At 36.7% G+C, this 14427-nt stretch overlaps 1 protein-coding gene and 1 pseudogene across 1 annotated transcript; both read right to left on the bottom strand.

Annotated features, from left to right (window-relative positions):
- Window positions 1-742: 742 nt before the first annotated feature.
- On the bottom strand, window positions 743-6382 carry LOC133851739 (probable rhamnogalacturonate lyase B; annotated as a pseudogene).
- A 4222-nt stretch (window positions 6383-10604) lies between these two features.
- On the bottom strand, window positions 10605-13201 carry LOC133851132 (L-type lectin-domain containing receptor kinase IX.1-like). The gene has a single exon (XM_062287440.1). The coding sequence runs from the start codon at window positions 12979-12981 to the stop codon at window positions 10894-10896; it is 2088 nt and encodes a 695-aa protein (XP_062143424.1). The 5' UTR covers window positions 12982-13201; the 3' UTR covers window positions 10605-10893.
- Between the last annotated feature and the right edge of the window lie 1226 nt (window positions 13202-14427).

Raw genomic sequence — 14427 nt, 5'->3', positions numbered from 1 at the left:
GTAAGGAGTTGTCTCTTACAACCGGTTTAAATACTTATTTTTTTTAGATATTTGGCTACTTTTGTTTTAGATTTAGTCTGCTCGGAGCAGATCTGCTCTTTATTTATTTTTGTACATGGGTTAGTGGAAAATGAAAGTTATAGATAGCAATCTATTGTAAGAATTTTGTTTGTATCTATGACTTTGTAACCTCATAGCATGTGGCTATATATGTTTTTGCAGGGTTTTATGTTTTGTGATCTAAGAGCTCTCTGCTCGTGATCTTTGATTAATGAAATACTCAGATCTTTCGTTAAAAAAAAAAAAGATAATCAGTATAACTTAAAGAGAAAATAACTTTAAGAAGGCAAATTATGCAGTGTGTAAAAGGAAACAAAAGTCCCATTTTTATTAGGTGTATATATGACATCTTTTATAGCATATTTGTTGTAACGGTGCCCTCTTTGGAAACTCCCCTGTTTCCGAACAGGAGAACAATATGAATTGTTAATTTCACATTTAAGACACAAATTTTATATCAAGGATCCCTTGTTCTTTATTTCATTTCGATTTTGAAATCTTAATTTTATAATTTATTTTTGTTATTTAAGATCCAAATTTGTTGGAAAATATGAATTGTAAAAAGGGAAAATATGAAGGAAAAATAGGATTAAGACTTCAAGGCTCAATCGCAAAGCACAAAACAATAAGTAATCCATCTATTATACTTTCATTACATGGAAATTATTTTTATTTTGGGACTCAAGGGGCAAGATGCCAAGATCAATGATGCTTAATTAATTAGCCAGCCTTAAAATATAACCAACAATTAATATTCATTTTTATAGCTACAATATACAAGATAGTTATTATGTCATGGTGTCTGTGTGTGTTTCCAAGAGGGCAATTAAGTGAGATTATCTAAAATCTTGTTTATGATCGATCAGTTCACCGGTCCTTCAGGAGGCCGGAGGCCCTTCTAAACGAAGGTAGTCGTACATGACTCCTTGGAAAGGAGATCTGCTCTTCGATTGTGTTAGATATATTGTGTTGTTTCCTTGTTGCAATACATTACTTGCTACGTCGACGCTGGCCAACCAATATAATCCATGAATGCCGTGCCTCGCGATGGCATTTTCTCTTCCTATAAGTCCCGTTGAAAAGTGTGAAGGCTTGGCAGTCGCATCGTTGAACCGAACCTTTCAACAACCCATGCAATTAATCACCAGAAAAATCCATAATTAAGCAAAATATATACTAACCACAAATAAAATATATATATATACCTCCAAATCAGCTTCATTGGCCGACGCCAAGGCCAACTGGAGTGTGTAATTTCCGTCGTTCACACTTTCAAGTTCAAACACGATTTGCCATGTTGCTGCTCCATACGTCCCATTATTTATTCGCCTGCAATGCAATATTCAAACCAAGAATTACAACAAACGTAGCACCGGGCACTCCGATGAGACCCATTTGTCTAATCGAATAGTTCGAAACCTGTTCGGCTTAACGGAATTGATTGTAATTCGGACAGCAAATAATTAGAGAAGATTCGAGTCCAAAGCAAATATATATACCTAGTAACATGGGCGAAGAACCAATCCTTACCATAATCGCTAACATCAATTGTGTATATGAGATCCTGATAACGGTACAAGTCTGCATACCGTTCCCACAAACCATATTGCCTGAACCTGCGCGCGACTCAAAATTATTTAATAGTAAGCAACGTACGATTAAAATTTCTTTTAGAATTACATGCAACAGCAATTAACGTGTGGCGACTAACTTTTGAGCTGGTTGATTGTTGTACAATCTGTTCATGAGCGTTGGGTATGGGTCGGGTACATAGAACTCTCCAGCGGTGCGGTCAGGACTCAGGGATTCCAATTTCCCACAAAGTAGGACCATGTCTTGGAGGCTCATACACAAGGACATCCATTTGGACCTCCCCACCTGTCAAGATTTTAATTTATTGCACATTTAATAATATACATAATATCTCGTCATTTAAAATTATAAATAATTTGATAATATATAAATTTAATCTTAAACATTTGAAAGGGAGAGGATCCTGATCTGCATATACGTACTAACCTGGTTTAATAGTAATCATGGTATCATTCTTATAATCACCAATAAAACCAGGGACCCATGCATACAAATTATACTCCCCGGGTAGCACGTTTTTTATTATAAAATATCCCTTCTCGTCAGCCTGGGTCCAGAATTGAGAACCCTGAAACAAATTAATAAAGAAATATAATTTAGAGCTAATTAGTGTCTGATCTCATCTCTCTTCGTCATTTCAAGGGAAAAATATAGTCAAATTATTTATTATCTCAAAACTTTAGTCAATAAGAAATGACAACCAAAAATTACCTTGCTTTCTCTTTGCCATGAACCGACTTCTCCGGGAGCCGCCAAGCCCACGTAAGCAGATTGCGCCCACATTAGTTTCTCATTGATGTACCTAAAATATTGATTTCTCATCGTGAGTATACCGGAGAAATTATGCAAGCACCTACTATAAGTGACGTACCGGTCAAGGACTAGCAATTGACCCGCAACCGTTCCACGTTGATCAGAAGAAAGGAAGTCTTCCGATTGGGTGAAATTGTATGGCCAGCTATCCACTTCGCTCCACATCTGGTGAAAATCAAGCGCTGGTTAGTTAGTAATAATTCAGTTAAAAATTCGAAGGAAAACGACACCCCTGACTTAATTTATACCTGCTCTTTAGCGTTTGCCCATAGTTGTTGGGGATTGTTTGGAGGACTGGAAAGTGAGTTAAGATACACAAATATGGGACCAAAAACTTTCTTCCATGGCTCTCCCTCTTCAAAGCTCATCCCTAAGTCCTTCCCAGCATAGTGAGTGCTCACAAACATCTACACACAAACACCCAAATTCAGATGATCAAGGACTCTGTCTCTACTGTTGTAAAACAGAACAAAACAAGAAGACAAATATGTGGTCGTGACTCGTGAGATATGACAGGTGTGGGGGGACTTACAGAGAGGGCAATGGGCCCGGCATGGGAGGTGAGGTCTTGCTTGATGGGCCCCCCTGTACGGAACTCATTGCTGGGTGTTATGATCCAGAATCCAACAGGTGCGTCGGCGGATATCCATCCGTGAACCTTATTATCCTCGTTCTCTAAAGAGTACTGGTACTTGTCATCCACCTGCGCCTGCAGTATCAGAGCATTCTTAGTAGCCTCATCAAAATAGTTTTTTAACTATTTTAGTGAGTCAATTTGATGAAAATCCTAAAAAACCACTCCCAGCAACCTCACCATTTTTAACCAAAAAAATTTGATAACTGAAATCACTAACCAAATTAGATGAGGCATTTTCACTCAACAACTCACTCACCAAATTTTGTTTCACATTTCTCTCTCACATGATTAGCACACTTTTTTCCTTTTTTCTCTCATTTTCTTCTCCCATCTCCCATCTCCCACACGATAATGTCCTTATTTCATGGATATGAATGATTTTTTGTAAAAAGATTATATAGAAAAAAATAAATAAATATGAAAAAATTATTATTTAAATAGAATAGTGAATATTGACTAGTTAAAATGGTGAGGCTGTTAGGGGAATTTTAATAAAGTGGCTCACCAGAATAGAAAAAAGTAATTTTTAGTTATTTTGGTGAGTAAAATTTGGTGAGGCTACTAGGAATGCTCTCGCAGGTCGATCAAGGCAATGCCAAAAATAAATTATTATTATTATTATTAACATATAATAATGGATTTAAGGGTACCTCTCCTCTAAGTTTAGGGTCGCTTGGATCGGTCAAAAGAACGGCCTCAGGGTAGGCGAGGGGCTGACCATGTTCACGGTCTTCCATTGTTGGCATGATCCTCTGCCTCTCATCCGATAGCGCCATGTAGCGAAATCTGACCAATTGATTTCAAATACCATGTTCATCACGAACTTCCATTGTTGCCACGTGGATAACAAAATTGGAAATTTAAAATTATTTCACTATATATTTTAATTACTTGTCACTTCGGAGCTTGTAGACAATCCTAATTTGATCAATCTCCACCTCCGGCCATCCTTCAAGCCGCTCAAACACTGCGTATGAATAATATCCCGAAATCCCCCGCCGCAATATGTACCTGTACGTATTATGTTACATGTATATATATATATATATATATATATATATATATATATATATATATATATATTAAGGTTTATAATTTTAGACTAAGATCGATTATCAATTAATGTTCAAGGAAAAAAGACTTGATAGAAAATGCACCTTTTGTCTATATTTAAGGGAACACTTTTTCCACGAAGCGAAATATCCCATATCTTACTAAAAGAAAGCTCTATTTGGTCTTCATTCTGGGTTAAAACTGTGAAGTTTGCTCCTACTGTTCTGGAAATAATTGGTGTACATAATTTCAGTTTGGGAAAAGCGTAAGTAATTTTCCTACCTAGATTAATACAAATTAACACATGCAAATGTTGATTAATTAGGGGAGAGAATTTAATTAATTAGTTACCTCTCAAAGATACTTGGACCTCCTGGCTCATTCCAAACTACGTCCCAATACCTAGATTTTGTCAAAGAAAAAGATTATAGCATGCAAAAATATAGAAGCTAGCTAGATTTTAAAAAGGAAGTGAATTCATGTAGGTACGTACCCTCTATCTTCTCTTCCATTATGATCGTCAAGTAGGTCAGGGATACCATTGGAGTTTATCCCCAGGACGTGACCATCCGGTATTGACAAATTGATTTGGACGAGGCCATTATCCAACATCACCTGATGAAAAGATTTACTGATCAGTAGAGACATAAATACTGTTGGGGATAAAATTCCACTAAATTTCATTTAAATAAATTGTTAGATGGATAACAACAACTATCCATCATAATAGCTCATAAAGAGGGATACAAATTTCAAGATATTAAAATTTGAATATTTGAAATACTGTAGTTAAGATTAGTTTCAACCGCCACATAAACGTGGAAAAACGGAGAGATAATCTTTTCAAAACCTTAGTTTGTTGCTATATTTTTATTTCTAAATATATGCTGACTTTATAAGAATCGAAGTGGGATTCAGCCTGTATTTCCAAAACTGTTCTAACAAATACAATGGATTGATTCAATTTCAATGGCATGCAGCTAGCCTTGTTATAGTTAATTACGAAAATTATGTTGTTTTCTACCTATCGACAACATATGAAAAATGGGAGAACTAATGCATTTAATTACCAGCTGATTGTTGTCGGTATACAGCTTCACCTCAAGAGATTTTTGGCCTTTGGCGCTCCATAGAACTCTCCTGCATTATATGTAAAAAAGTTACCAAAAGAATCCACTGTTATTAACATGTAAAATATAAATCTTAAAAAACACAAGAAATCAATTCAGCGTGCCGTACTAATTAATGTCAATGAACAAGAAACCTTCGCTTTTAGAGTATTATCATGATCACCAATCGTCTTCCTCTTGTGCGGTTAAAGATAAAGGTAAACGAAAAAAGAGGCCATGCCAGGCCACATAAATGAGAAGGGGCCAGACACTGTGCAGTCACAGAATGGCCTTTGCTCGAGGTAAGCATGTGATCTTTAACTCTTTATGATCGGGTGAATATGTAGGACAACTTTTTTCTACAATTCCACCCACATAAATATGACAGACTAAACAGTACTAGCTCTGAGATAAGGCTCTGAATCATCACAAACATAGGCAGTAGCGACAAAAATGAGAATAATGGACTGAATATTTATGGAGCCCCCACATAATTAAAAGTATAAAATAAAATAACAAAAGTATATTTCTAAGCTGCCACAGTTGCATTTTCAGGTTTCTTATTAACACTCTCAGACATCTCCAATTCTCCTTCTCTCTCTCTCTCTCTCGCCTTGGGCAAAGCACGTTGTGGTAAATAGAGGGAGCTAGCAAAAGATGAGAGGATGAACCTAGCTGAGGTATTCTGACCAGAATGATCAGCAAAGAAGAAGAACACCAGCAAAATCGCTCCTAACCACCCAACAAGCGAACCCCATTGCCTACTCCAGGTTACCTTCTCCATACTGATCACCTGAAAATCACTTTCACAATAACAAAAAAACTCAAAGGCTTTCTTATATATACAGAGAACCTGAACAGTGCTTTTGGAAAGAACAACAGAAATAAATTGAAAAAATGATTGAAATGGTAAAGAAGACGTCAATGGTAAAAAAAATCTATGCATGCATCGAATAATAATTCTCCTAGGAACTTGGGGTGTACCTGTAATAGATGCCAAATGTATATGCATTTCTCACTAGTCTTAATTACTGATCGACTCTATATATTCTGCATGTTTGGAGCCTTGAACATGCAGAGGTCGATATATTACGCCATGCAAATGACATCTAATAACAGGACTACTACTGAAGGAATATTTGAAGGCCTTCAACTTCTTCTTTTATATATGTTTAACTGATCTTCTTACTGGCCCTTTTAATTTTTTTTTTCTTATGCGTTCAAGTGAAGAAAAAGGGTAATTTAGTCCTAGAAAAAGTATCACGTGGTCATAGGAAGCCATGGGCGGGGTTGTTGATTTAATGTAGTCTGTGCCAACTTTGGACAACTTTAGGAATTTGTTACATAATTTGTGTCTTACAAATGCAATGTTTCAACTGCTGTCGTCTATTATACGGAGATTTATCATTTTTCATCTAGGAATTTGTTACAGGCCAGGAAAGTGTTGGGTTATTGGGTACGTTTTGACAAATTCAACCCTAGTTTTGTTAAAATCTAACAATTTTCCTAAAATTGTCCAAATTTCGCAAAGATTAATTATGTACATTGAATCAACTCTATATGCCTTCCGTTATATTATAAATATACCTAATTTATTTGACAATTTTTTTCTTTTTTTTTTTTTGAACAAATTCCTGTAATTCCGGTACATATATATATTACCATATGGTAAGTAATATATATTTTGGTAACTGCTTCTCCTTCTAGAATTATATTTTGCACAACCACTTCCTTATTTGACAAATTTGAGATCTGGTGCAGTAGTTAACTCACTCAAATCTCAAGTGAGTTAACTCGTCCATCCATTTTTTTTTTTTAAAAAAAAAAGAAGAAGAAGAAGAAGAAGAAAAAACATACACAATCTATTAACTTTCCTTCCTCGTATAGCTAGATTTGGAGGTTCTCTGTGATAGATTCGATAACCAACTTGGAATAACTTAATTAACTAACATTAATTAAGTAGATGGAGATTTTTTAATATTTGAAAAAAGTAGAACTAAAATAGTAATTTAAAAACTTCCATGTATTTTTCCATAATGGATTGATCAATAATAATTAATTACGTTTTTGTCTTTCTATTGAACGTGTTGAATCTAGGAAACTCATAATTAAGGAGGAAAAATGTTACGTTCAACATTCAGGTTTAAACCCACTGCAGACGTGAGCGACGAAATTAAGAGTATTAATTATGTATGATAAATTAATCACAAACCTAGCTACCTGTGAAACCCCACCGCAAGACTTACGAAGGTCCCCAATTATATATCCATGGCATCATGTGACTATGTGACTTTACATTGTCTTGCGAAACACACAAAGAACAAGAGTACCTTTCACCAAAAGGACATATGGGTGTCACATTGTCACGAGGGCCTCCCGACACATAAAGTTCTCTCAAGTACTCTTGAACCACTACTCTCTGCTTCTACGAGAATGCATGACAGCAATTAGCAAAAATATAATTCTTTTGCTCTCTTATGGTTTAGAGCACTCACCCTACTGATTTTCTTTAATTTTTGTTAGAATATATATATATATATTTTGTATGTTCTATATTTGGTTGATATTGAAATATTCTTTATTTATGGGTTAATTGTAATCAAAATTTTAAATTATAATAAAATGATTATCACATTTGTACTTACTCGATCACTACTCTATAAATAGATACATTTGTATTGTAAACAATGAAGTCAATGAGACACAGCGTAATCTTAGATTGAAATCATTTAGAGTGGTAGACGTAGGTGTCTAACATTGAACAACTTGTAATTTAGGTTTACCCACAAACTACAACAATTTTAATCTAGATTTAAAGAATTAAGCTACCTTTTGTTTTCTTATTCAAATGCACTCTATATATATAGTACCGGCTTTCCAGTCTTTCTCTAGCTAGCTATTAACCATTTAAATACTATTTTCTTTATTTTTTTAAATACCAAAAAGAAAATGCTGTATGGAATATCATGCTTCATTTATGTTGTGGTTTAGAAATACTAATGCTGTACGAAAGACAGTGAAGTATGGGCTCAACCTGCTTTGCCCAAAACAAGAAAAAATAAAGGGATTACAGTATTACACGCAACGTACAATATTTAAGTACACTTAAAATGGGGAGCTTTTCCAAATAGAATGAACTTTAATTTAATCAACGAAAGAGGACAAAAATGTTAAGCATTTGACAAATCTTATATAATTGATGCTCAGATAACCATTCTTTTAGGTTATTTTTGTGTCTCCTTTTGACCGAAACCTCATCTAATATTCCCTTTCCTGGTTAATTTAGGCAGTTTTTCTTTCTCTTATATATACTACCTCTAGTTCTTAATTGTTTGGATAAGATCATCCTTCCGACCCTCACAAATTGTAGGGGTGGTGCACCTCACTTTTGGAGTGGCCGGACACCATCCTCAAATGATAAGGGAGTGGTTAACCTACTCCAGCCACATTCTTAAATTGTTTATTCCCTTAAGATGGAAGGAATGATGTGGTTAAATTCAGGCCGTTCATTTTGAATAAATAACCCGAATTCTCAAAATTGCATGCCCTTGCTATTAAAGAAAATCGCAGGGTATACTTGATCCCTTGTTGTATATTCGCTGTCTTTTTCTTTACAAAACAAACCAATTCACTCGAAGAGTCGAAGTGCTACGTTACACCTTTTTCTTAAAATCTTTTTTTTTCTTTCTTAAATACATTGGCTCATTAATAATAATATTGTCTTCCTGTAAGGCCTCTTCGTTAGTTGGCCTAACGTTGACAAAGATTTAGAAAGTACAGGCGACATCGTTATCTTGGAAAAGAGATCGACCTTGGTGTCTGTTTTACTTGTTTGATAACTAATTCACCTACTGAATTTGACACGAGTAATGCTAGCTAGTTCACACTAAATTTTCACACAGATTATATATATAACATATTTGAAGTAATTTTCTATATCAATCACTTAAAAAATTAAAAATTTTAATCATTTAAAATACGTCAAAAGTGGCATTAGTCACACATTTGTTATCCAACAAAAACGAACAGGTAAAGAAGGTTATTGTTTCTTGATTCTCGAAGGGCAACAAGAACACATCTGGTAGCTTCTGTACTGTAGTCATGTGGTTGGTGCTCGATATCCTCCAACCCCAACACGTGGCGTAAGATTTCGGTACATGACAAGAGCTATATACAAACGGCTGAAGAAAGACAAGATGCCTCACATGACATCAATTGTTTTGCTGCATGCGTTGTCTCTCAGATGTAGGTATAGCCGGCCTTACATTGGTGGCCGGTTAATTTCCTGGGGGCGACAGTCTCTGAGATGTAGGTAGCTCAATCCATGGAGGCTAAAGATATTTACACAATCATTGTATCTACACGTATTGTACACATATTCATATTTGGTTTGAGATTAATGCATGTTAGACCCATATCAAATGTATATATGGGTTTGTAAGATGGTTGCACACCAAATATAAATGTGTGTTCAATTTGTGTATAAATAACACATCTCATCCTTTGATATTTATCATAAAGATCTTTAAATCCTAAAAATAGGTGGGTTGTAAAGATATTATATTACGAGAAATGTTAAAAAAAACACTATTTAGACACTGGTGTGTTTCTAACACCCCTCTTATATTAGTGCTAATTATCATATTAATTCTTTATTGTGTAAAATTCTATTTTATAAGTGAATTATGAGAGCTAAAAGTATAATTTGATAAGCCCTTTTTTTTTTTCTTTTTTTTTTCTTTTTTTTTTAATAATAAGAATTTGACTAGCCTTTTTAAATTAATAATACATAAATAATCTATGCTTTTAGAATATGAGATCTTTGAAGCTAATAGCTGACGATTTGCCCTCGGTATTGAAGGCCAGAGACAACTCTAATTGCAATTAAAGACCACATTTCTAATGCTGATCAATTAGCTGGACAGGTCGGGCATTGGAATGAGAGGCTACTACTAGAATAGAAATAATCACCATAGGCCAACCGCCAACCCAAGCACCCTCTACATGCATGAAGAATAATCAAAGGGCTACAAGCCCGCCACATGACAAGCATCCACGGACAAGCATCAAATAAAGAAGAACTATTTCATAGTATATATTAAATTTCACATGATCTAATATTGTATATGTTGCCTATGTTACCACACTATTTAAAATTTTAAAATGATCTAACACTATGTATACCATAATTAGATGTTATAAAATATAATCAATGGTTCGGATCCTATGGCCGAGGGACAACCTCTAGGAGTCTCTTATATATTAAAAGGGTCACATCTCCAAAATCATACAGGCTTGGGCTTTAACATTTTAAGATGGTCTGGGACAAGTTAGGAGAGTAAAAGTGTAAAACCATATTTGTTTAGAGACAGGCAAGCTTGGGCTTTAACATTTTAAGCCGTGTGATGTTCAGTTTGATAACAGTTTACACGGCCGATACACATCTATCCCCGACAAAACACCAATGTATGATGTGTCCCTCGGACTAAACAAGGTCGAGCCCACCACTGCATCATCAACTGCTTGATTAAATTTCATAATAATTTGTAGGACAAAAAATTATTGAAGCAAACTACGTACGTACACATCTACAATACAAGCCCAAACCTAACAAATATATGGTACGTACTACACATCAGTTTTGCCTGAGTTAATTATTAGAAGAGCTGTTCTAGAGCCGGCAGAAGCAGATGAATGAGTAGTAGAGCAACTGCTACACGAACACTGCGTCTGATCTTTCGAGGACCCTGTGAGACGAGATGAAGATGTATAGGAGAATCTACACATATGCATTGGAGGTGCAAAATACATTGGCACCGGAAACTTCGACGGAAGGTTTGGCAAGGGAGCTTCAGAATTAAGAACATTTATCACCTGCCTTATCGACGGCCGGATGGTTGGATCAGGATGGCAACACCATAATCCAACGACCATCAAGCACTCCGTTTGTTTCTCATCAAATTCCATACTTAATCCCTTATCAACAGCTTCAAGGAGCTGGCCTTTTCCATACAGATCCCATACATACTCTACCAGCCTTACCTTGCTCTCTTCTGCTCTGGGTTCCACTGGTTTTCTTCCGCATGCAATCTCAAGGGAAACCACCCCAAAACTGTAGACATCGGATTCCTTGCTGGCCTTGCCGGTGGTGACACACTCCGGCGCTAGGTAGCCCATGGTGCCGGCCAAAACAGTTGTCTGTGAGCCCAACTCATGGTCTACAAGCCTTGCAAGACCAAAATCGCCGAGCTTGGCATTGAAATTTGCATCTAACATGACATTGCTTGACTTGATATCTCTGTGGACAACACATTGTTCCCACTCTTCATGAAGGTAGAGCAGAGAAGAAGCCAATCCAAGGGCTACTTTGTACCTTACTGCCCATGTCAGCATAGTCTTCCCACCAAAAAGATGAGTATCAAGGCTTCCATTAGGCATGTACTCGTAGACGAGAAGGAACTCACCCTTTTCATGGCACCAACCAATTAGTTGAACCAAATTCCTGTGCCTCAAACGACTAATGATTCTCACTTCTGCTATATACTCCTTTTTCCCCTGCTTTGATCCCTTTGAGACCCTCTTAACAGCAACGTCTGTATTGGATTTACTTAACAAACCCTTGTAAACGCCTCCGAATCCTCCCTCTCCAAGCTTCCCTCCTTCGGCAAAGTTTTTTGTTGCACGGATAAGTTCACGGTAAGTGAACCTCCTTGGGCCGGTTCCCTTTTCAAATTCGTCATCCATACCGATATCTCCGTCCAAATCTACAATTTTCCCACCGGCCCTTTTTCTCCAACAGATGAACCAAAGTAGACCTAATCCACAACCCAATACACCAAAACCCACGGCTAAACCAATCACCAACCTCACTCTGTTTTTCCTCCCATCGTTGGTCTCCAAAGTTGAATCGAATGACCAAGAACTTACTGCATGCAACTCAATCCACTGACCTGTAGCTGCGGAGAAACCAACTCTAACCCATTCCGGCAAAACATTCCGCAAATCAACAACATATGAAAGGGTAGAATCCCCATTGAAGGCTGGATTATTAGCATACGTTAAGAAGACACTTAGATTTTTGGTGGTTGAGTTATAACTTACCCATGCATATCCTGTTGACCCTGTCCTCATGCTAGTTTTCCACGAGACATTTGCCGCAGAGACAATGGTGTTGACATTGATTCCGACATGATCATCGCTTGGATCCCAAACATTTTGGAGAGTGTCAAACTCAACCGCAACAATTTGATTCAAAGAGTTGTTGAACGCGGTTGCCGAACCAAACAGTCCAAGATACCCGCCGCTTGAATTTTTAGGGATTTCAGACTGAAATGGCGCAATAAAGAAGGAGAGCCCGTCACCGTGCGCCGACTGATTAACGGCGGTTATGCTAAAGGAGAAGTGGGTGGTGAAGTCTGTAAGCCTCCCTGTCTTGGCATCCCAAAGGCGTACTGGTTCAGCATATGAGGCACGACCCGCACTGAAAGTGATGTCGGTGCCGATTTGATTCTTTGTAAGTTGGAGAACTTCTCCGGACGGGAATGCGTCACCCTGCAATGTCATGTTATTCATATTTGTCGGGAAACTAGGGAAGTTGAAGGAAATTGATTTTGCATGGGGAAGCAGCAATAAAAAGAAGATGAAGAGCTGATTGAGATGAAGAGAATGGATTCTTTGAGGTTGAAGAAGGAAAGAACATATGTTGGAGACATTCATGGTTGAAGAACAGAGAGAGATCAATGAATGAAGGTCAGGTAGATGGCAAGGCCTAGCTAGGAGTAGCTGCGTTGTCCTATTTCATAGCTTTTCTTTAATTCTTTATTTGGTTTACTTGGTCGATTCGATTGACCTCATCAGTATTCGCCGGCACTTCCAAATTATGAATCCTAGTACCACATTAATATCAATTCGATGAAACGGCCGGCTCCCATATATGCTTAGCACCCGTGGGACCATCCTAAGCTCTTGATCAAATGCAAGTGTATGATCAGAATCATGGACGAATGTTTCGACCAAATGACAGTCAATACAAGCTGCCAACGTTTGGTCAGCAGGTTGGGACAGTATTTTATGCTCGTGAGTTTTTTTTTTTAGTTTTTTATTCACGGTTTCTTTATTCACTTTTATTATTTTATATTGCTCCGTCTGATCTAGCTAGCTAGCTACTCCAACTTAGGCTTCTATCAAAATCTTTTCGTATTATGGTTTCTTGCACTTGTCGAATGCGAGCTGTATCATCATGAACATAATTGAAAGTTTCAACCAATTAAATGTCTTTGGATATTGAATCAGAATCACTATATATGATGCAGACGATCAACAAGACAAGTCATGATGCTTGGTCCGGAGGTTGCGACGGCATCGAAATCTTATAATAATATGCGTTCTAGCAAATTAACAATTAGAGAAAGACAAAAGGATCGATGAAGCTCTTTGACTCTTTCAATTCACAAAAGCCAGTGCGATAAACGGAAGAACAATGCGTTATATCTCAAATTAATTAATAAAGGGTTGCCGTCTTTAGTTGTTCTGAACTTTCGAAGGTACGATATAGCCTAGTTGTGTTCATTAAGAATGCCCTCTACATCCCCGCCCTGCGAAAAGGGAAAACAAAAGGAAAAATTAACTATGTGGCTTTTGTCGTGATTTGTCCTTGAGCTCGTTTGGCCAATTCGAAAAAGCTTGAGGCACATTGCTACGGCCTACGGTACAGGTATATCATTGGATTCATTGCTATATATTGAGCCCCTTCCCTTTCGATCATCGTGATGAAATATATGTTAACGATCACCTTGTACATAAACTGATATCTCTTAATTAAGAGATATTTAGAGTAATATGTAGTACTATTTTGGTAAGGTGATTTCCATGTAACGTAACGTTTACCATATTGTAAGGATTAATATATATGTAAAACCCTGTATTTCTTGAATAATATCATCACACAATATTTCATTAATATATATATATATATAAAAGAGGTCGTGGCTTCTTTGAAAGAGCCTTAGAGCCACTCTTTCCAATGTTACTTATCCTAACCTCTCCCAAAAATAGGTTCTAAATATAATTCTCTAATACCACTAGCTCCATACATGATACACCACAATAAGATCTTTCTGAATACATAAAAGGAGACTACTCTTTTCAGTCCATCTGTTTCTG

The sequence above is a fragment of the Alnus glutinosa genome, chromosome 12 (genome assembly GCF_958979055.1).
Source record: "Alnus glutinosa chromosome 12, dhAlnGlut1.1, whole genome shotgun sequence".
NCBI classification, from domain to species: Eukaryota; Viridiplantae; Streptophyta; class Magnoliopsida; order Fagales; family Betulaceae; genus Alnus; species Alnus glutinosa.
Note: the sequence above shows the minus strand (reverse complement) of the source record. Positions and strands in the feature narration are given on the sequence as shown.